Below are 24,453 nucleotides of genomic sequence, written 5' to 3' on the forward strand. Positions count from 1 at the left end.
CATCTAGTCCCTATATACTAGGGGAAAGTGAGGACAGCAGATGTTGGAGATCAGAGTGGTGCTGGAAAAGCACAGCAGGTCAGGCAGCATCCGAGGAGCAGGAAAATCGACGTTTCAGGCAAAAGCCCTTCATCTAGTCCCTATATACATCCATCTGCCTCCCATTTCTTCCTCTCCCGGCGACCTTCACGGACGCACTCATTCGATTGGCAAAACTGGTCTTCACCTTCAATAAATTCTCCTTCGAATCCTCCCACCAGACTAAAGCGGCAGCCACGTGCACCCATATGGATCCGAGCAAGGCTTGTCTTTTCAGAGGATACGTGTAACAGTCCAATTTCTGCAGTTACACTGGCACCAACCCCCACCTTTTCCTCTGCTACATTAAGCTTGTAATGGCGCTACCTCGTGCTCCCTCGAGGAGATTGAACAGTTCATCAACTTCACTGAAACCTTCCATCCTGACCTTAAGTTCAGCTGGACCATCTTGGACTATTCCCTCCCCTTCCTGGATCTCTCCGGCGACCGACTTAACATGGACAATCTATTTCAAATCCACCAACTCCCATAGCTCTCTGGACTACATCTCCTCCAATCCCCTCTCCTGTTAAAAAAAAACGCGAACTCTTACTACAAGGGGACATAAATTTAAGGTGAAGGGTGGAAGGTATAGGAGGGATGTCAGGGGTAGTTTCTTTACCCAGAGATGGTGGGGGCATGGAATGTGCTGCCTGTGGGAGTGGCAGAGTCAGAATCATTGGTGACCTTTAAGCGGCAATTGGATAGGTACATGGATGGGTGCTTAAGCTAGGACAAATGTTTGGCACAACATCGTGGGCTGAAGGGCCTGTTCTGTGCTGTATTGTTCTATGTTCTACTCCCAACTTCTCCACCATATCTACTTCCAAGAGGAGCAATTACACTCCAGGTCATTCCTATTTCATGGCCTATTTCAAGGAGTGCAGTTCCACACACCCCCACCCTATCACGTGATCAACAATGTCCTCCAGCACATATCCTCCACTTCCCGCACCTTCGTCTTGAACCCCACCCCTCAAGATGCAACAAGGATAGAATTCCCCTTGTCGTCACCTTCCACCCACTAATCGCCAAATACAACACATTATCCTCTGCTATTTTTGCTGCCTACACTCAGACCCCACCACCCTCCCCACCCATATCTGCGCTCTGCAGAGACTATTCCCTCTGATTCCCTCATTACGTCCACACTCCCCCCACCAACTACCCTCCACACCCAGCACCTTCCTTTGCCGCTGCAGGAGGTGCAAAACATCTCCTCCCACATCTCTATCCAAGGCCCCAAAAGGATTGTTTTACACCCGGCAGAGATTTTCCTGCGCATCCACCCACCTCACCTAGTGTGCCCACTGCTCTCAGTGTGGTCTTCTACATATCGGGGAGACAGCACACCAACTTGTTTCTCAGACGCATGCACCAAACACCCTACCGCCTTGTGGCCAACCACTTCAATTCCCCCTCCCACTTTTGCAAGGATATGCAAGTGCTGGGCCTCCTCCACTGCCAAATGAAAGTCAGCCAACAATTGAAGGAAGAACACCTCATTTTCCACCTTGGATCCTTCAAGCACACAGCATCAACATTGACTTCATTAGTTTCCAAATCTCCCTTCCCCAACCTCATCCCAGATTTAACCCTCCAACTCAGCACTGCCCTCTTGACTTGTCCTATCTGTGAATCTTCCTTCCCACTTATCTGATCGACCCTACCCACTAAGCTATCACTATTTCCCCCACCTGCACCCATCTATCGCCTTCCCACCTATCATTCCCCCAGCCCACCCCCACTCCCTATAGCTCTCAGTCCCCTTCCCACACCAAAATGTCGACTTTCCTGCTCCTCGGAGCTGCCTCACCTGCTGTGCTTTTCCGGCGCCACATTTTTTTTCAACTCTATGACTCTAAGTAAGTTTGAGAATGCCATTAAGATTGACTGGCTTGTTGACAATGAGGAGCCATAATGTGGAGTTGCCAATGTTAGATTGGAGTGGTCAAGGTCAGAAGTCACACAACACCAGGTTATAGTTCAATAGGTTTATTTAATATCACATGCCGGACTTCTTTTCTTTTGTCACCTTACTTCATCCGACGAAGGAGTAGTGTTCTGAAAGCTTGTGATTTCAAATAAACCTGTTGAATTATAACCTAGTGTTGTGTGACTTCTGACGATGAGGAGGATTATGTAAGGGTCTAGAAGAATAGAAACAGACTGGTCAGATGAGCAGGTCAATGCCAGATGGGGTGCGACCCTGATGAATGTGAGGTGATGCACTCTGGAAGAAGTAACAAGACAAAGGAGTTAGCCAATTAATCGCAGGTAACGAGGAAGCTCAGAGGAAAAAAGGATCTTGGGGTGCTTGTCTATAGATCCCTGAAGGTGGCAGGATAGGTTCATAGGGTCATTAAGAAGGCATATGGGATATTTGCCTTTTTCAGTTGAGGCACAGATTATAATAGCAGGGAGGTTATGTTGGAGTTGTACCTAATTTTGGTGAGGACACAGTTGGAATACTGTGTGAAGTTCTGCTGAGCACACTATCAGAATGATGTGATTGTACTGGAGGGCGTGCAGAGAAGATTTACCAGGATATTGCTTCTCTTGGAGCATTTTAACTATAAAGTTCAGGCTGTTTTCTTTAGAGCAAAGAACTTTGAGAGAGGAAATATTATAGAGTTCTATAACTCTTCGGTCCAACCCGTCCATGCTGACCAGATATCCCAACCCGAGCTAGTCCCACCTGCCAGCACCCAGCCCAGATCCCTCCAAACCATTCCTATTCACATACCCATTCAAACGCCTCTTAAATGTTGCAATTGTACCAGCGTCTACCACTTCCTCTGGCAGCTCATTCCATACACGTACCACCCTCTGCGTAAAAAAGTTTCCCCTTTGGTCCCTTTTATATCTTTCCCCTCTCACCCTAAACCTATGCCCTCTATTTCTGGACTCCCCGACCCCAGGGAAAAGACTTTGTCTATTTATCCTATCCATGCCCCTCATAATTTTGTAAACCTTTATAAGATCACCCCTCAGCCTCCGATGTTCCAGGGAAAACGGCCTCAGCCTGTTCAGTCTCTCCCCATAGCCCAAATTGTAGTAGTGATGTTGGATGAGGAATACATATTAATTTCACACCAGAAGAACTTTTGTTCTGAGTACAGACCTTGAATTTTACTGCAAAGTTTCAGAAGTTATTCATTTTGACAAATGCAAGAATGCCAAATTTCAAATGATCAAAGCCACCTATCCTGAAGCAACGAATGGATACTGATGGGTTGGCAAACTGACTGATTGGTTTAGATATTGCCATGGAGAGAGTAACAGTGATGTCCAGCCAAATCAAAAAAAGTTCAAGCCTTAAACATATTTGTTTTGCTTTCAGAAAGTGGGCCCCTGCATGTGAATGCCTGTTAAGTTCTGAACTTGACTGATTAATTACCCACTCACCGACCTACTATTCTTGGGCTGATTGCTTTCCCAAAATCATTTGCTTTTCCAGTAATAGCAAATAACCACAGATCTCCTTGATTCAACTTTTTCCAACATTTTTCTTCAAATTTTTATCTTGCTTCTCATTGTCCATTGATATGCATTTTTAAAAATTCATTCACAGGATGAGGGCATTGCTAATTGGCCAGCATTCATTGCCCATCCATATTGCTCAGAGGACAGTTAAAAGTCAAGCATATTGCTGCATGTCTGGAGTCTCAATGCTGGCCAGACCAGGTAAGAATGGCAATGAACCAGATGTGCTTTTCTCCAACAACTGGCAATGGATTCACAGTCAACATTACACCCCTCATTCCCAGATTTTTATTGAATTCAAATTCCACCATCTGCCATGGAAGGGTTCAAACCCGGGTCCCCAGAACATTACTTAGATACCAGTCCAGTGATAATACCACTAGGCCGTCACCTCCCAACGTGTTTCCAATAAATGGCACTACTGAGGTGCTAAATGAGAACTTTGCATCCATAATCACAAACAGAAGGACAACATAAGTTATAGAAAATAGGGAGGGGGATTGTGATATGCTGAGGGGTAGATTCATTGCTTGTAATTTTCCAAAGATCCTTGGATTTTGGAGAAATCCCAGAGGATTGGAAAACTGCTGATGTGACATCTCTACTCAAAAAGGTAGGGAGACAATGAGTAGGTAATTATCGGGCAATTAACCTAACATTTGCTGTTGGATAAGTATTGGAATTAGTTGTGAAGGAAGTGATAGCAGAACATTTGGAAATCACACTCTAAACAAACAGAGACAGCATTGTTTTTTAAAAGGGAAATCATACCTGAGTAATTTATGAGAGTTTTTGAGAAGGTTTAACCAGAGTGGACAGAGGGGAACCAGTAGACGTGTTGGATTTTAAAATTAGAATTGTGCAGGATCTTGACAATAAATTTGAAAATTAAAGTAGTAAAATGTTCAGCAATATAGTCCTTCATGCCATCTTAGGTACAAGGTACAAAATCTTATGAACAGATTAGAAAATAATGAAACAAACACTTCAGCATTACAGTCTTTCAAGCAGGCCTTACCTCCAGTCCTCAGCAAACTCAACCTTGTGCTGTCTGTTCTCACTCCCACCCACGACTGCCTTGTGATGATTGTTCCTTCTGCCATATTGGGCTGTCTTTTCTCATTGCCTCCTCTCTCCACCACATTAGGCTCACCCCATGTTGTCTCTACTCCAAAGCGCCAGGCTTCTCCACGATGCACAAACTTGCTCTCTATAGATGTTATGAAGATTAAAGTTAAAAAAAAAGTGAAAGAAGAAAGAAAAGTAAAAGCTGGTGGAGCAGATAACTCCAGGGCAGCAGTCTGCATGCTGTATTGCTATTCGGCTGCCATCTTGTTAATTGGATTTGGCTTCCAGAAGATGCTTAACATAGTACCTCACAAAAGGTTAGGATATAATATCAGAGCCCATGGTGCGGAGGGTAGTACATTGGCACAAATAGAGAAAGGGAGAAAGTGAGGACTGCAGATGCTAGAGATCAGAGTTGAAGAGTGTGGTGCTGGAAAAGCACAGCCGGTCAGGCAGCATTCAAGGAGCAGGAGAATCGATGCTTCAAGCATAAGCTCTTCATCAGGAATGATAAACTTTTCCATCACCACATTCTCCAATAGACAGAGAAAGTATATGATATAATATCAGAGCCCATGGTGTTAAGGGAAGTACATTCGCACAAAAAGAGAATTGGATCATGGGCAGGAAACAGAAAATGGGGATGAGACACTGTTTCAGATTAGTAACTTGTTTATAGTGTATATTAATAACTTGGAGGAAGGAAGCGAATGTGCTGATGCCTAATTTGCATATGTGGGTCAGTAGTTTGTGAGAGGAATATAGTTTACAGAGATATACAGATGGGAATTGGTAAACGAAGTATAATATCGAAAAATGAAGTTGTTCGCTTTGAAGGGAGACCAGAATCACATGTATTATTTAAATGCAAAAAAAACTGCAGAAAGCCACAACACAAGTGACTTCTGCATGAAATAGAGGAAGCTAGCACATAGAAGAAGTTGTGGCCTACTGATATTATTGCTAGATTAATAATCCAGAACCTCAGCTAATGTTCTGGAGGCCCAGGTTCAGGTACCACCATGACAGATGGTAGAATTTGAATTCAATGAAAAAAATATGGAATTGATGAATGACTTTGAAACAACTGTCAATTGGGGAAAATCCTATTTGTTTCACTCATGCCTTTCAGGGAACCGTCAAATAGCTGACATGTGATTCCAGATCCACAACAATGTGTGACTCCCAGCAGCCCTCTGAAATGGTCCAGTGGAATAACTGCACAGAATTCCTTCACAAAGTCACCCTTTATTTATAGGTGCACAATACTTGGGGTCTGAACAGCCAACTCAAAGGCAGTCCCTGTACTGAGGAGACCCTTTGAACCGTCTATTTGTTTTTTTCTAGTACATAGGGTCTGACTAATCAGTTTAAAGGACTTTACCATTAAGTGTACAAGTTCTAACCTGATTTGCCTTTCCAAAATGCAGTATTTCATATTTATTTAAACTCCCTCGATGTTATCTGTAAACTTGCTAACCAAACCTCCTGCATGAGAGACTGCACCTGATATATTACGTACAGTTTTTGTGAGAGGGGATGCAATTGCATTGGAGGCAGGTCACAGGAGATTTACTAGATTGACTCGAGGTAAGGGGTTTGTCTAATGAAGAGAGATTGAGCAGTTTAGTCCTTTACTTAAGAACTGAGAAGAATGAGAGGAGATCTAATTCAGGCATATATGATGCTAAAGGGGATTGACAACTTAGATGCAGAGAGGATATTTCCTCTTGTAAAGTAATCTAGAACAAAAGGTTACAGTTTTAGGATCAGACACATTTTTAATGCATAATCAAAAACAGGAATTGCTGGAAAACCGCAGGTGTGGCAAATGTAGACAGAAAGCAGGTTTGGTGTTTCGGGTCCAGAATAGATGGATAGATGCAAAAAGTTGTTTTTTTTATGCAGAATAAAGGGTGGGAGGAGGGGAAAAGGATTAGTTACCTTGACTATACATCCTCACAGCCTGCCTCTTGTAAAGACTGTATTCCATTCTCCTCGTTCCTCCATCTCTATCAGGTCTGCTTTGATCATGTCAGTTTCAACAAGATGTCCTATCTTGTTCTTCAAACGATGATTCCCTTGTGTCATAGTCAGAGGGTCCACAGCTGGGTCTGACTCATCTCCCACACTCAGCCTTCATTCCCTCCCACACCGGTCCACCTTCTCTTTACCTACCATTCGACCAGCATCCAGATTATTATGTAGACGGGCCAGAAAGGGGCAAGACCACATTAGATTTGGTATTGGGCAATGAACCCGGCCAGGTGTAAGATTTGGAAGTTGGTGAGCACATTGGTGATAGTGACCACAATTTGGTTATGTTTACTTTAGTGATGGAAAGGGATACGTATATAACACAGGGCAAGAGGATGCGATTTGGCAAGATTTAGGATGCATAGGATAGGGAAGGAAACTGCAGGGGATGGGCACAATTGAAACAAAGCTAAAGTGAGGACGGCAGATGCTGGAAATCAGAGTCTAGATTAGAGTGGTGCTGGAAAAGGCAGGCAGCATCCGAGGAGCAGGAAAATCGACATTTCGGGCAAAAGCCCTTCATCAGGACTGAAGGCAGGGAGCCTCCAGGTGAAGAGATAAATGGCTGGGGAGGGGGGGGGAGGCGGGGGGTGGTGGAGAGTGGTTGGGGCTAGGGAGAAGGTAGCAAAGAGTACAATGGGTGGATGGGGGTGGGGATAAAGGTCAGAGAGGAAGGTGGAGCAGATAGGTGGGAAGGAAGATTGGCAGGTAGGACAGGTCATGAGAATGGTGTTCAGTACCTGGTTGAAGAGCTTCAGGGCACAGGAGATGACCTGGGGGTTGCAGTGAGAGAGAGACTCACTGAGATTCTTGTGGAGAGAGGAAGAGAACTTCTTCAAGGTAGGCATCCTGGCAAGAGGATTCACAGCAAGGTTAAAATCAACTAGGCAAAAGTGAAGACTGCAGATGCTGGAAAAGTCTAGATTAGAATGGTGCTGGAAAAATTAAAATGTAGAGCTTATTCAAGGACCAGGTACCGCAGGTCCTTGGTAAGTATGTACCTGTCAGGTAGGGAGGAAGTTGTCGAATGCAGGAGCTGTGGTTTACTAAGGAAGTTGAATCTCTTGTCAAGAGGAAGAAGAAGATTTACGTTAGGATGAGATGCGATGGCTCAGTTAGGGCACTTGAGAGTTACAAGTTAGTCAGGAAAGACCTAAAGAGAGAGCCAAGAAGAGTCAAGAGGAAACATGAGAAGTCATTGGCAGATAGGATCAAGAAAGAAAAGTATGATAAGAGTAAAATTAGGGCCAACCAAGGAGGTTGTGCATGGAGTCAGAGGAGATAGGGAAAGCGCTAAATGAATACGGTTCGTCAGTATTCACACTGGCAAAAGGCAATGTTTCAGGAGAATACTGAGACAAGTTGCGAGACTAGATGGGATTGAAGTTCACAAGGAGGAGGTGTTAGCAATTCTGGAAAGTGTAAAAATAGATAAATCAGCTGAGCCGATGGGATTTATCCTAGGATTCTCTAGGAAACCAGGGAGGAGATTGCCGAGCCTTTGGCTTTGAATGTCATCATTGTCTACAGGAATACAGCCAGAAGACTGGAGGATAGCAAATGTTGCTCCCTTGTTCAAGAAGGGGAGTAGAGACAACCCTGGAAATTATAGACCAGTGAGCCTTACTTCGATTGTGGGAAAAGTGTTGGAAAGGGTTATAAGAGATAGAATGTACAATCATTGAGAATGGAATAAGTTGATTAAGGATAGTCAGCACAGTTTTGTGAAGGATAGATCATGCCTCACAAACCTTACTGTGTTCTTTGAGAAGGTGGCCAAACAGGTGGATGAGGGTAAAGCGGCAAATGTGGTATATACGGATTTCAGGTGTTTGATAAGGTTCCCCACGGTAGATGTCTATATTCTGTGCACAAAAAAAACTCCTAAACTTCTAGATGCTGCTTTCTTCAAAACACCACCATGATCCAAGACCACCATCTCTGTCTTGGGCTTACTATCCAGTAAACCTCAGCATAAGCTGGAAGAACAGCACCTCATTTTACACTTCAGAATTCTACAGCCTTTAGCACTCAATATCGAGTTCAATAATTTCAGGGCTTGAGCACACTTCCTCACTCCCCACATACGAGGCTCTGTTATCACATGATCTGCTATTCCATACAAGCTATTGTTTGCCACTAATTGTCCCCATTAACAGCCATTCTTTCTCCTAGACTGCCTGTTATTCACTCCTTTGCTTGTCCAACTCTTCTGCTCTCTCTTTAGACACTATCTCCACCAAAACAGCATAAGACATAGGAGCAGAAATTAGGCCATTCAGCCTATCGAGTCGGTTCCGCTACTTAGTCATGGCTGATATGTTTTTCAACCTCTTTATCCTGCTTTGTCCCCATAAGCCTTGACCCTCTTGACAATCATGAACCTATCTATTCCGGTCTTAAATATACTCAATGGCCTGGCCTCCACAGTCTTCTGTGGCAATAAGTTCCATAGTTTCACCATTCTCTGGCAGGAGAAGTTTCTTACTATCTCCATTCTAAAAGGTCTTCCCTTTACTCTGAAGCTGTGCCCTTGGATCCTAGTCTCTCCTAGCAATGGTAACATCTTCCAAACTTCCACTCTGTCCAGGTGTTACAACATGGGGTAAAGCCACCTGCTTAATTTAAAACCAGCAACACAGAAAAGATTTACCCGTGCAGCAATATGTAAAAATTCGAGTTACCAAGAACTATGTAAAGTAGACATTAACAACTTTATTTCTTAAAATAATTAACTAACCACTATTTACAATTTCTTTCTCTGACCTCTTACCTTCCCTTCTATAATACTTGTCCAGTAAAACTCCCACTTAAGATTTACAAAACAACACTTTTTATCTCAAAACCAGGTAGCTGCAGGTTCTTGTTTTTGGATCTTCCTGTGTCTTCTTTTCTCCTTGTTACGAATTTCTGCATCACAGGATACTGATCGAAAAGGTACTTTTAAGAGAGAGCTATTTTCAAGCAGTCTGTTTACATATTGGGCCGTGGCAGTTCTCCTCTCAACTGTTCAATTTTACCCTGTCTTATACTCCAGAACATTGGATTGTGTCATTGGCTTTTAAGGTTGTCAATATACTCAATTCAAACCTGATTTGAGTTTGATATGTTTCGGGTATAGTTTAAACTGATTGGCCGAATTTGAATTTGCTTTTTGTCTCCAAGCAATGAACTAATCGAGTGGTTCGACCCAGTGCCACATTGTTAGCATTTTTGAGTACATTTGGTGCTGGGACCGGTAGTTCTGCGGCTTTTAATTCTCTTAAAGGTATACCCACATCTTCAGAACACTAGGCCATTCAGTATTCTGTATGTTTCAATAAGATCCCGCCTCATCCTTTTAAACTCCATTTAGTATAGACCCAGAGTCCTCAAACATTCCTCAGATGTTAAGCTTTTTGTTCCTGGGAATATTCTTGTGAACCTCCTCTGAACATGCTCCAGTGCCAGTACATCTTTCTTGAGATAAGGGGCTGAAAACTGCACACAATACTCCAAATGTGGTCTGACCAGAGCCTTAGAGAGTCTCAGAAGTATATTCCTGCTTTTATATTCAAGTCCTCTCAAAATAAATGCTATCATGCATTTGCCTTCCTAACTACTGACTCAACCTGCAAGTTTACCTTGAAAGAATCCTGGACTTGCACTTCAGATTCCTGAATTTTCTCCCCATTTTGAAAATAATCCATGCCTCTATTGTCCCTAACAAACTGCATCACCATACATCTTCCCACATTGCACTCCGTCTGTCACTTCTTTGCCCACTCTCCTAACCTGTCCAAATTCTTCTGCAGCTTCCTCCCTCCTCAATGATCTTAGCATCTTTGTATAATCTAAAAACTTAGCCAGAATGTCCTCTGTTCCTTTTTTTAGATTGTTAATGTATAAAGTGAAAAGTTATGGGCCCAACATTGAGCCCTGTAGAACACCACTTGTCACCAGCGACCATCCTGAGAAGGACCCTTTTATCACCATTCTCTGTTTTCTGATGGACAGCCAAGCTTCTATCCATTCTAACATCTTGTTTCTGACACTATAGGCCCTTATCTTATTCAGCAGTCTCCTCTGTGGCACCTTGTCAAAGGCACTCTTGAAATCCCGGCAGATAGCATCCATTGGCTCTCCTTGATTGGCACTAACCTGCTCATTATTTCCTCAAAGAATTACAACAGATTTGCCAGGCATAATGAAACCATGTTCACTTTGCTCTATTCTACCATATACTTCCAAGTATATGGAAATCTCATCCTTCACAATGAATTCCACGATTTTACCCTTAACTGAGGTTAGGCCGATCAGCTTGTAATTTTGTCTCTTTTCCCTTACTCCCTTTTTAAACAGAGGAGTCACATTACTGATTTTCCAGTCCTCTCGGACCCTCCGTGATTCTAGCGATTCCTGAAAGATCATTACTAATACTTCCACTATCTCTTCAGCTATCTCCTTTAGAACTCTGTGGTGTACTCCATCTGATATATTCACCTTCAGGCTATTCAGTTTTTCTCCCACCTTCTTCTTGGTGATGGCCACCATACTCAACTCTGCGTCTTACTCTCATGAAGACTGACGTGAAGTAATTATTCAGTTTCTCAGCCATTTTCTTGTTCCCCATTACTTTCTCTCCAGCGTCATTTTCCAGTGGTCCAATGTTAATTTTTGCCTCTCTTTTGCCCTTTATATACCTAAAGAAACTCTTACAGTCATCCTTTACATTACTGGCTAGGTTACCTTCATATTTAATCGTCTCCCTCTTGAAATTCTTTTTTGTTGCCCACTGTTGGCATTTGTAAGCTTCCCAATCCGCTGGTTTCCCACTGCCCTTAGCCACACCAATTGTTTACTCCTTATCACCTACCCCACCCTATCTTCTGTATAAATAGCAGTTTTTCCCTGGCTTCCATCAGGAAAGGTCACTGGAACCAAAACATTAACTCTAATTTCTCTCTACATAGGCTTCCAGGCCTGCTGAGATTTTACAGCAATTTCTGTTTATGTTTCTGATTTCCAGCATCAGGTGAGAGGGGAAAGATATAAAAGGGACTGAAGGGGCAACATTTTCAAGCAGAGGGAAGTGCGTTTACGGAATGAGCTGGCAGAGGAAGTGGTGGAGGATGGTACAATTGCAGCTTTTAAAAGGCATCTGGATGGGTATATGAATAGGAAGGGTTTAGTGGGATGTGGGCCAAATGCTGGCAAATAGGACTAGATTTGGTTAGGATATCTGGTCGGCATGGACACGTTGAACCGAATGGTCTGTTTCGGTGCTGTACATCTCTATGACTCAATCTGCAGTTCTTTTGCTTTCTTAAATTTAAACATTATGGAGAGTGGTCAGGAAGATGGATTTGAGGCTGAGATAATTCTGTTGAATGGTGGAGCAGATTTAAAGGGTTGGACTGTCTCTTCCTGCTTTTAGGTTTTATATTCTTATGTTCAGTTTATTGGGACCTGGTGAGCCCGAGTCCAGATTGATTTCCCTACATCAATATTTAAAGTCATAGATGTACAGTATGGAAACAGACCCTTCGGTCCAACCCGTCCATGCTGACCAGATATTCCAACCCAATCTAGTCCCACCTGCCAATACCCGGTCCATATCCCTCCAAACCCTTCCTAATCAATTATCCATTCAAATGCTTTTAAATGTGTCTCCACCACTTCCTCTGGCAGCTCATTCCATACACTTACCACCCTCTGCGTGAAAGAATTGCCCCTTAGGTCTCTTTTATATCTTTCCTCTCTCACCCTAAGCCTATGCCCTCTTCTTCTGGACTCTTCCACCCCAGGGAAAGACTTTGTCTATTTATCTATTTGTCTATTTGCCCCTCATAATTTTGTAAACCTCTATAAAGTCAACCCTCAGTTCTTGTCTAAAACAGTCAAAATTGGCCTTCTTCCAATTTCGAATTTCCAACTTTTAGATCCAGTCTATCCATTTCCATCATTATTTTAAGACTAATAAGTTTATGGTCGCTGGTCCCAAAGCGTTCCTCCACTGACACCTCAGTCATCTGCCCTGCCTTATTTCCCAAGAGTAGTTCAAATTTTGCACCTTCCCTCATGAGTACAGCCACAATCTGTACAAACTTAACAAATTTCTCTTAACAATCCTGTCCATCCCTGACCCTCGTCTCCTTAATTGTTATGATATCCCTGTCCCATTTTCCGAATGATGCCCTGAGTTCATCTGCCTTTTCTGTTATGCTTCTTGCATTGAAATATTTGCAGTTTAATTCATCAAGCTACCTTGTTCTCTGCTTCATTCCTGCCTGCTCTGACTCTTTTACTGTCTCTATTTCCTAACGGTACCGGTCTCAGATTGATCACTTTCCTCATCTTACTCATTTAAATCCTCCCAAGCAACTCTAGCAAATCTCCCTGCATGTATATTAGTCCCTTTCCAATCCAGGTGCAATCCATCCTTCTTGTACAGGTCACTTCTACCCCTGAAGAGATTCCGATGGTCCAAAAATGGGTATGCTTCTCCCTTATACCAGCCCATCAGCTATGCATTCATCTGCTCTCTCCTCCTATTCCTACACTCATTAGCTTGAAGCACAAGGAGTAATCAAGATATTACCACTCTCGAGGACTTCCTGCCTAAAGTTCATGCCTTAATTCATAATAGTCATAATTTATGCTTAACATTCTACATTCTCCCTTCAGAATCTCATCCTTTACCCTTTCTAAGTCATTAGTTACAATGACCTCCTGCCGGTCCCTCTCCCTTTTGAGAATATTCTGCCCTCTCTCCAAGATATCCTTGATCCTGCACCAGGGAGGCAACACACCATTGTGATTTCATGCTGCCAGCTACAGAAATCACTGTCTGCTCCTGTGACTTGACAGTCCCTGAACACAATCAATCACCTGGAACCTGACGTACACCTCATTTTTCATCAGAGCCATTCTTAGCATCAGAAACTTGGCTGTTCATGCGACATTCCCCTGAAAGTCCATCACCCCTGACATTTTCCAAAGCTGCAAACTTGTTTAAGATGGGGATAGCCACCTGCCTCCCTGTTCTTCCTTTCCTGGAGTTATCCTATCTACCTTATTGTAGATGTGGCTTTTCTCCCTTCTGCAAACTGCCATGCATCACACCCACCAGCTCCTGTAAATTCCTTATTGCTTCGAACTGCTGTTCCAACCGATCCACGTGAGCTGATAGGATTCGCAACCAAAGATATTTACACAGACATAATCATAAGTGACACGGAATCTCTTCCTAAATTCCCACATCCAACAGGCAAAGCACATCACTCGACTAAAGGCCATCCTTGCTCCTTCACAATCTACAGATCTAGAAAATAGCATCATCTTTTTGCTCGAACACAACTCAATACAAATGCCAGGTAATCACTATTCCCAATAAGAGACCGTCTAATGACAGACTCTTGACATTCAATGTTGTCACCATTGCTGAATCTCCCACTGACAACATCATGAGGGTTACCAATGACTAGACCCTGAACTGGGCCAAAACTGAAAATGTGTTGCTGAAAAAGCGCAGCAGGTCAGGCAGCATCCAAGGAGCAGGAGAATCGACGTTTCGGGCATGAGCCCTTCTTCAGGAATGAGGAAAGTGTGTCCAGCAGGCTAAGATAAAAGGTAGGGAGGAGGGACTTGGGAGAGGGGCGTTGGAAATGCGATAGGTGGAAGGAGGTTAAGGTGAGGGTGATAGGCCGGAGTGGGGGTGGGGGGCAGAGAGGTCAGGAAGACGCTTGCAGGTTAGGAAGGCGGTGCTGAGTTCGAGGGATTTGACTGAGACAAGGTGGGGGGAGGGGAAATGAGGAAACTGGAGAAATCTGAGTTCATCCCTTGTGTGTCCTTGGTGGAGTGGGAGGGGGAGCTGAAGTGTTGAGCCACGGGGTGGTTGAGTTGGTTGGTCCGGATGTCCCAGAGGTGTTCTCTGAAACGTTCCGCAAGTACGGAAGGCGGCCTGTCTCCCCAATATAGAGGAGGCCACATCGGGTGCAGCGGATGCAATAAATTATGTGTGTGGAGATGCAGGTGAATTTGTGGCGGATATGGAAGGATCCCTTGTGGCCTTGGACGGAAGTAAGGGGGGAGGTGTGGGCGCAAGTTTTGCATTTCTTGCGGTTGCAGGGGAAGGTGCGGGGAATGGAGGTTGGGTTGGTGGGAGGTGTGGACCTGACGAGGGAGTCACGGAAGGCGTGGTCTTTTCGGAACGCTGATGGGGAGGGGAGGGAAATATATCCCTGGTGGTGGGGTCCGTTTGGAAATGACGGTGGATGATACGCTGTATCTGGAGGTTGGTGGGGTGGTAGGTGAGGACCAGTGGGGTTCTGTCCTGGTGGCGGTTGGAGGGGCGGGGCTCAAGTGCGGAGGAGCGGTAAGTGGAGGAGATGCGGTGGAGGGCATCGTCGATCACGTCTGGGGGGAAATTGCAGTCTTTGAAGGAGGCCATCTGGGTTGTACGGTATTGGAACTGGTCCTCCTGGGAGCAAATGCAGCAGAGACGAAGGAACTGGGAATATGGGATGGCGTTTTTACAGGGGGCAGGGTGGGAGGAAGTGTAGTCTAGGTAGCTGTGGCAGTCGGTCGGTTTATAGTAAATGTCCGTGTTGATTCGGTCGCCTGAGATAGAAATGGAAAATTCTAGGAAGGGGAGGGAGGAGTCTGAGATGGTCCGGGTGAACTTGAGGTCAGGGTGGAAGGTGTTGGTAAAGTGGATGAACTGTTCAACCTCCTCGTGGGAGCACGAGGCAGCGCCGATACAGTCATCTATGTAGTGGAGCAAAAGGTGGGGGGTGGTGCCAGTGTAGCTGCAGAAGATGGACTGTTCCACATATCCTACGAAGAGGCAGGCATAGCTGGGGCCCATGTGGGTGCCCATGGCTACTCCTTTGGTTTGGAGGAAGTGGGAGGATTGGAAGGAGAAGTTGTTCAGGGTGAGGACCAGTTTAGTCAGTCGAAGGAGGGTGTCAGTGGAAGGGTACTGGTTGGTACGGCAGGAAAGGAAGAAGCGTAGGGCTTTGAGTCCTTCGTGATGGGGGGATGGAGGTGTACAGGGACTGAATGTCCATGGTGAAGATAAGGCGTTGGGGACCGGGGAAGTGAAAATCATGGAGGAGGTGGAGGGCGTGGGTGGTGTCCCGAACATAGGTGGGGAGTTCTTGGACTAAGGGGGACAGGACCATGTCAAGGTATGCAGAGATGAGTTCGGTGGGGCAGGAGCAGGCTGAGACAATGGGTCGGCCGGGGCAGTCAGGTTTGTGGATTTTGGGCAGGAGGTAGAAATGGGCGGTGCGGGGTTGTGGGTCTATGAGGTTGGAGGTGGTGGATAGGAGATCCCCTGAGGTGATGAGGTTATCCCATGAAAAAATAAAGAAAGCATGAAACTTGCAGCATACATCAGTATTTGACTCAAACATTAATCAATCACAATTTGTGAATCATAGAATAGAATCATGGAATCCCTATGTGTGGAAACAGGCCATTTGATCCAATATGTCCACAGTGACCCTCTGAAGAGCAACCCACCCACCACCACACCCATTGCCCTACCCTAATACTCTACATTCACCCGGAGGAAACCCACGCAGACACGGGGAGAATGTGCAAACTCCACAGACAGTCGCTCAAGGCTGGAATTGAACCCAGGTCCCTGGCGCTGTGTGGCAGCACTGAGCCAATGTGCAATCCCAACTTGTGGATAAATCCTGGAAGGGACTTGTACCCCTGACCTCCTAACTCAACAGCAGAGAGTCAGAGTAATTCAGTTCTGAAGAATCTTGCTCTGAAGAAATCATATCAAACTCAAGCATGTAATCTGTTTTTAAATCGCCAGATACTGCCAGATCTGTTAAATGTTTTTTTCAAGTTATCTGCTTTTCACGTTTATTTCCGATTTCCAGCATTAACAATATACTGCTTTAAGAAATCCATTTCAATACTTTGCAATAACTGGTATTTTCTGTGTTTGTTTTGTCCTCAGGAATGTTCTGACCCCTGTTGTGAGCCCTCAACATGTAAATTCAAAACTGGTGCACAATGTTCTGCAGTTTCTAGCGTGTGCTGTAAGGACTGCAAAGTAAGAGCTCATTGAGTCATTCTACATAATATTAGACAGGTTCAGAGTGGGGCAGAGAAATGTTCAACATTCTAAGCATCAATAACTGGAGCATAGAGAGCAAGACAAGGAGGTGATATTAAATTTGCTGAGCCTCAGCTCCAGGGTTGTATACCATTTTAATTGACACAGCTTATGAAAGACGGGAAGTCATTGGTCAGAGCTGAGAAAGGATTCATGAAAATGGTTTGAAGAATGAAATCCGTCATTTAAGTAGATGGACTTCACAAAGATGAGATTTGGATAGAGATGCTGATAATCATGGAATAAATAATTGAATCAATAAGTTTCAGACTGAGTTTCGTAAATGCAGAATTAAAGAGTTGTGGAAAGTGGCTTGCAATTCAACAATCATTCACAAAAGTAGCTCATCATGGAATACTCCAGGGGAATTAGCAACAGGAAATAAATGCTGGCCCAGCCAGCAATACTCAATTTCTGAAGTAATAATATATTTCAGAGTGAAGCTTTCAAGTTTGTCAATGATATAACAGACTTTGGGCAACTGTCTATGTGGAGTTTCACATTCTCCCCGTGTCTGCGTGGGTTTCCTCCAGGTGCTCTGGTTTCCTCCCACAATCCAAAGATGTGCAGGTTTGGTGAATTGGCCATGCTAAATTGCCCACGGTGTTCAGGGATGTATGGGTTAGGTGAATCAGTCAGGGGTAAATGTAAAGTACTAGGGTAGGGGGAATGGGTGTGGTGGTGGCCGGGCTACTCTTCAGAGGTCAGTGTGGCAAACATTGAGTCAATTGACGGCAACAGGACTTTGTGTTTGAATTCACGCATGAGAAGGATACGGAGGACTGTGAGATTTGTATGGAGCATGCTAATATGCTCAGATATTTTGAAACAAGAAAGAAGTGGTGTTGGGTCTCTTGAAAAGTATTAAGGTGGATAGGTCCCCAGGGCCCAATGATAATTACCCGAAGTTATGAAGAGAGAAAAGGGTGAAGATTGTTGGAGCCTTAACCAAGATCTTTGATCCTTACTAGTCAATGGAGAGATCCCAGACGACTGGTGAACAGTTAACGTTGTTCCTATGTTCTAGAATGTAAATAGGTATCCTCCAGGAAATTACAGATCGGTGCATCTCACATCAGTGACTGGGAAGCTATTGGAGAGAATTCATTAGGATAGGATTTACATGTGTTTAGAAATGCATGGCCTAATTATGGATAGTCAGTATGGCTTTGTGCGGGGCAGGTCATGTCTTACTAACTTGAGCAAATTTGAGGAGGTGATGAAGGTGATCAATGAGGGTAGAACAATGGATGTTGCCTAAATGGATGAGTAAGGCTTTTGAATTATCCCTAATGGTATGCATATCCAGAAGATTCAGATGTATTGGACTTGGCTGCATAGATTCGGAACTGGTTTGCCCATAGACAGCAGAAGGTAGTGGTGGAAGGGTGTTTTTCAGGCTGGAGGTCAATGACTAGTGGTGATTTATAGGGATCCATACTGGAACCTCTGCTATTTGTGATATATGTATGATTAACTTGGATGATAATATAGATGGGTGGATCTGTAAGTGCGCAGATGACATAAAGATCAGTGGAGTTGTAGACAGTTTCGAAGGTCATCAAAAGATACAATGAGATATAGCAGATATAGGTGGAGAAATGGCATTTGCAGTTTAATGTGGACAAGGGGGGCACAGTGGCTCAGTGGCTAGCACTGCTGCCTCACAGCACCAGGGTCCCAGGTTCAATTCCAACCTTGGGCTGTGTGGAGTTTGCACATTCTCCCCGTATCTGCGTGGGTTTCCTTCGGGTGCTCCGGTTTCCTCCCACAGTCCAGAGATGTGCAGGTCAGGTGAATTGGCCATGCTAAATTGTCCCATAGTGTTAGATCAGAGGGAAATGGGTCTGGGTGAGTTACTCTTCGGATGGTTGGTGTGATCTGGTTGGGCCGAAGGGCCTGTTTCCACACTGTAGAGAATCTAATCTAAAGTGTGAGGTGTTGCAATTGAAAGATCAAGTGTTAAATAAAAATATACAGTTAATGGCAGGACCCAGAACAATATTGTGATACAGAGAGATCATGGGATTCAAGTTCATGGCTCTGGGAAAATGGCCACAAAAGCAGATAGGGTTGTAAAGAAGGCATACAGCATGCTTGTTATTGGTTGGTACATTGAGTACAAGAGTCAGGCTGTCATGTTGAGGCTTTCTAAGAGCGTGGGTAGGCGACATTTGCATTCAATTGTGGTTGCCACATTCGAGGAAGGATGTAGAGGCTTTGGAGAGAGAGTAGAAGAGGTTTACCAGGATGCTGTGTGGATAAGAGGATATGAGCCATAAGAAACAGTTGGAAAAACTCAGGTTGTTTTCTCAGAGGGAGCAGAGCCTGAGGGAAGACTTGATAGAATTAAATAAAATTATGTAAAATGATGAAACCCAGTTAGGGTTGACAGTCCAAATCTGTATCCCAGAGTCGAAATGTCTAATATTATGGGGCACTTAAGGATAGAAGGGGAAAGTTCAAAGGAGATGTGAGGGGCAAATTTCTAACACAGAGAGTCGGAGGAGTCTGGAAAATTGTGCCAAGAGTGGTGATAGAGGCACATACAATAGAGACCTGCACTCCAAGGTCTCCTTGTTCAGCAAGGAGCTTACCATCAAGTGTATAAGACCTGCTAAGATTTGCTTTCCCACAATGCAGCACCTCGCGTTTATCTAAATTAAACTCCTTCTGCCTCTTCTCAGCCCATTGGCTCATCTGATCCCATTGTAATCTGAGGTAACCGTCTTCGCTGTGCACTGCACCTTCAATTTTGGTGTCATCTGCAAACTTACTAACTGTACCTCTTATTTTCACATCCAAATCATTTATATAAATGACAAAAAGTAGTGGACCCAGCACCGATCCTTGTGGCACTCCACTTGTCACAGGCCTCCAGTCTGAAAAACAAGCCTCCTCCACCACGCTATGTCTTCTGCCTTTGAGCCAGTTCTGTATCAAAATGGTGGGTTCTTCCTGTATTCTGTGAGATCTAACCTTGCTAACCAGTCTCCCATGGGGAACCTTGTCGAATGCTTTACTCAGGTCCATATAGATAACATCTACTGCTCTGCCCTCATAAATCCTCTTTGGTACTTCTTAAAAAACTCAATCAAGTTTATGAGATATGATTTCCCACTCAAAAAGCCATGTTGACTAACCCTAATCCGTCCTTGCCTTTCCAAATAAATGTACATCCTGTCCCTCAGGATTCCCTCCAACAACTTGCCCACCCCCAACGTTAGACTCACTGGTCTATAGTTCCCTGGCTTACCATCCTTCTTAAACAGTGGCACCACGTCAGCCAACCTCCAGTCTTCTGGCACCTCACCTGTGACAATCAATGATACAAATATCTCAGAAGGCCCAGCAATCACTTCCCTAGCTTCCCACAGAGTTCTATGGTACACCTGATCAGATCCTGGGAGTTTATCCACTTTGATGCGTTTCGAGACATCCAGTACTTCCTCCACTCTAATATGGACATTTTTCAAGGTACCATCTTTTCCCCAACATTCTATATCTTCCATGTCCTTTTCCACAATAAATACTGTTAAGAAGGTTGGTAAGGACAAGCCAGGGAACTATAGACCAGTGAGCCTGACATCAGTGGTGGGCAAGTTGTTGGAGGGAAGCCTGAGGGACAGGATGTACATGTATTTGGAAAGGCAAGGACTGATTAGGGATACTCAACATGGTTTTGTGCGTGGGAAATCTTGTCTCACAAACTTGATTGAGTTTTCTGAGGAAGTAACAAAGAAGATTTAGGAGGGCAGAGCAGTAGATGTGATCCATATGGATTTCAGTAAAGCGTCCGATAAGGTTCCCCTTGGGAGACTGATTACCAAGGTTAGATCTCACGGAATACAGGGAGAACTCGCCATTTGGATACAGAACTGGCTCAAAGGTGGAAGACAGACTGAGACGTGGCAGATGGAGTTTAATTCAGATAAATGCGAGGTGCTGCATTTTGGGAAAGCAAATCTTGGCAGGACTTATAAACTTAATGGTAAGGTCCTAGGGAGTGTTGCTGAACAAAGAGACCTTGGAGTGCAGGTTCATAGCTCCTTAAAAGTGAAGTCACAGGTAGATAGGATAGTGAAGAAGGCGTTTGGTATGCTTTCCTTTATTGGTCAGAGTATTGAGTACAGGAGTTGGGAGGTCATGTTGCGGCTGTACAGGACATTGGTTAGACCACTGTTGGAATATTGCATGCAATTCTGGTCTCCTTCCTATTGGAAAGGGTTCAGAAAAGATTTACAAGGATGTTGCCAGGGTTGGAGGATTTGAGCTATAGGAAGAGGTTGAACAGGCTGGGGCTATTTTCCCTGGAACATCAGAGGCTGAGGGGTGACCTCATAGAGGTTTACAAAATTATGAGGGGCATGGATAGGGTAAATCGGCAAAGTCTTTTCCCTGGGGTTGGGGAGTCCAGAACTAGAGGGCATAGGTTTAGGGTGAAGGGAAAAGATATGAAAGAGACCTAAGGGGCAACTTTTTCACACAGAGGGTGGTACGTGTATGGAATGAGCTGCCAGAGAAAGTGGTGGAGGCTGGTACAATTACAACATTTAAAAGGCATTTGGATGGGTATATGAACAGGACGAGTTTGGAAGGATATGGGCCAGGTGCTGGCAGGTGGGATTAGATTGGGTTGGGATATCTGGTCGACATGGACTGCTTGGACTGAAGGGTCTGTTTCCATGATGTACATCCCTATGACTATGACTCAATGCACCAAATGACCTCCTTCTGTACCATAATGATTCTTGATCAGAATATCCAAATATGAATAGATTTAATTTCAACTCAGTCCTGTTTCTGCCAGAAATCAAGCAATTAAAACAAAAATACCTTTAATTGCTGCTTGTATTCCAGTTTGTTCCAGAGGGAACCCTTTGCAGGCCATTGAAGGAAGAATGTGATTTGCCAGAGTTCTGCACAGGTGTCTCCTCAAACTGTCCTGAAAATGTGTACCTGAAAGATGGCCACAAATGCAGCAAAGGAGGAAAGTTATTTTGCTATGGGGGTGTCTGTCAGTCTGCAGATAAACAGTGCCAGGAGATTTGGGGACCTGGTGAGTACAGATGAACAGTATATTCTGTACTGTTACAGTGCAAAAAACCTGCTGTGATCAGCTTCGTCAAATGTATGACTTATTAGATGGATGTCTGAGCCTTAACACTGCCTACTTCCTAAATCCTTGCTTCTGACTTTCTGGCAGAGTCTGATGGAGGGTTAGTGCATCGGATAAAATTTATTTCAAGCTTGGAAACCTTTCCTGCAGCAGTCGTAAGCTGTGACTTTGAATTGACAAATGAAACATGTTCCAAGTGAACTAGTTGCTCTGTACTTCTTATAAATTAGTGGAAGCTTCCAGAGAAACATAACTGAACACCAAGACGGTCATCCCAACATCAGAATTGAGAAGCAATGATCTATCGAACTAACTTCTCTACCTCTGTCAATAAAGTTAAAAATTACACAACACAAGGTTTGCAGATGCTGGTGTTGGACTGGGGTGTACAGAGTTAAAAATCACACAACACCAGATTATAGTCCAACAGGTTTAATTGGAAGCACTAGCTTTCGGAGCACTGCTCCTTCATCAGGGTGGTTGTGGAGTACACAATTGTAACACACAGAATTTATAGCAAATGTTTACAGTGTCATGTAACTGAAATTATACATTGAAAAATACCTTGATTGTTTGTTAAGTTTCTCATCTATTAGAGTGACCTTGTTAGTTTTATTCTTTCATATGTAAATTGCAAGATTTTTTAAAAACTTACATTCTCAGCTTAACTGTAACAATTGGTGTCAGCCCAGACAAGATGTTGAAGGTGTTAACCCCCTATGTTCTGTTGTCTGTGCCATAATGTTTAGATTGATTCTAATCTAAAGAATGAGTTAACAGAGTCTTACATGGATTCATGCAGTTTTTGAGCAAAGTACAATGTAACTCTGCAAGTGCAAGTTCACCCCACAAACGTATATGTGTGCGTGTGATTTTGTGTGTGTGTGTGTGTGTCTGGGATGGAGGTTGTGAGTGTCTGTGAGAGAGAGTGTATATGTGTGTGAGTGTAAAGGGGCCTAAGTCTGACAGAGGATGCATGCGTGGGTGTGAGTGTGTGTGTCTGTAGGAGTGTGTGTGAGTGTCTGTGCGCGTGTCCATGTGTATAGGAGTGCCTGTGTGTGTGTGTGCGCGCGCGCATATGAGTGTGTGTGTGTGTCTATAGTGTATTGATGGTCACCTGTAGTGTGACATGTACCCAAGGTCCCGGTTGAGGCCCTCCCTATGGGTACGGAACTTAGCTGTCAGCCTCTGCTCGGCCACTTTTCATTGCTGCCAGTCCTGAAGTCTGCCTTCGAGGATGGTCACCCGAAGATCCAAGGTCGAATGTTCTGGATCGCTGAAGTGTTCTCCAACTGGGAAGGAACTCTCCTGTCTGTTGATTGTTGTGCAGTGCCCATTCATCCATTGCCATAGCCTCTACTCAGTTTCACCAATGTACCATGTCTCAGGGCATCCTTGCCTGCAGCATTTGAGATAGACAACGTTGGCTAAATCGCATGAGTACCTGCCACGTACATGGTGGGAGGTGTCCCCACGCGTAATGGTGGTACCCAAGTCCACACTCTGACATGCCTTGCAGCGCCTACCATGACAGGGTTGTATGGAGTTGTCCTGAAAGCCGGGCAGTTCATGTCACACTACAGGTGACCACCATTGCACTACAGACACACACACATACACACACATACACACAGCCACGCACACAGACACTCACACACACTCCTACAGACACACACACTCCCACATGCACTCTCTCACAGACTTAGACCCCTTTACACTCACACAAACATATACACTCTCTCTCACAGACACTTACAACCCCCCCACCCCAGACAGACAGACACACACGTTCATGGGGTGAATTTATACTTGCAGAGTTACATTACATTTTTCAGATTAGAATCAGTTTATACATTATGGCACAGACAACAGAACACAGGGAGCTACCAACTATCACAGTTAACCTGAGAATATAACTTTTAAAAACAGTTTTGTGATTTACACATGAATGAAGTGAAAATAACATGGTCATTCTAACAGATGAGAGACTTAAACAATCAAGGTATTTTTCAATGTATAATTTCAGTTACATCACACTGTAAACTTTTGCTATAAATTGTGTACTCCACAATATGTGTACTCCACAATATGTCTTACAATTGTGTACTCCACAACCACCTGATGAAGGAACAGCGCTCCAAAAGCTAGTGCTTCCAATTAAACCTGTTGGATTATAACCTTGTGTTGTGATTTTTAATTTACATACAACACAAGGTTATAGTCCAACAGGTTTATTTGGAAGCACTCGCTTTCGAAGCACTTCTTCATCAGGTGGTTGTGAAACAGGACCAGCAAATACATTCTAAAAGATGAAAGACTCAATCTAGACTTGTTCAATGTATCATTTTGTTTGCATATCACTGCAGTCTTTGACTACAAATTCTGTGTCTTATGGTCCTTCTTCACAACCACCTGATGAAGAAGCAGCACTTCAAAAGCTAGTGCTTCCAAATAAACCTGTTGGAGTATAACCTGGTGTTGTATGATCTTTAACTTTGTCCATTCAGGCCAACACTGGCTTTTCCAAATCTGCCAATAATTTATT

The 24,453-nt window shown here is 44.1% G+C and overlaps 1 protein-coding gene across 1 annotated transcript in view; it reads left to right on the top strand.

The window, feature by feature from the left end:
- The window catches only part of LOC140480825 (disintegrin and metalloproteinase domain-containing protein 12-like), a 241,911-nt gene that overhangs the window by 178,556 nt on the left and 38,902 nt on the right, over positions 1-24,453 (top strand). Inside the window, exons 13-14 of the mRNA XM_072576274.1 lie at positions 16,631-16,726; positions 21,650-21,848. Of these exons, the coding sequence (XP_072432375.1) occupies positions 16,631-16,726; positions 21,650-21,848 (295 nt within the window). The remainder of the gene's footprint in view (positions 1-16,630; positions 16,727-21,649; positions 21,849-24,453) is intronic.

The sequence above is a fragment of the Chiloscyllium punctatum genome, chromosome 1 (genome assembly GCF_047496795.1).
Source record: "Chiloscyllium punctatum isolate Juve2018m chromosome 1, sChiPun1.3, whole genome shotgun sequence".
Lineage (NCBI taxonomy): Eukaryota > Metazoa > Chordata > Chondrichthyes > Orectolobiformes > Hemiscylliidae > Chiloscyllium > Chiloscyllium punctatum.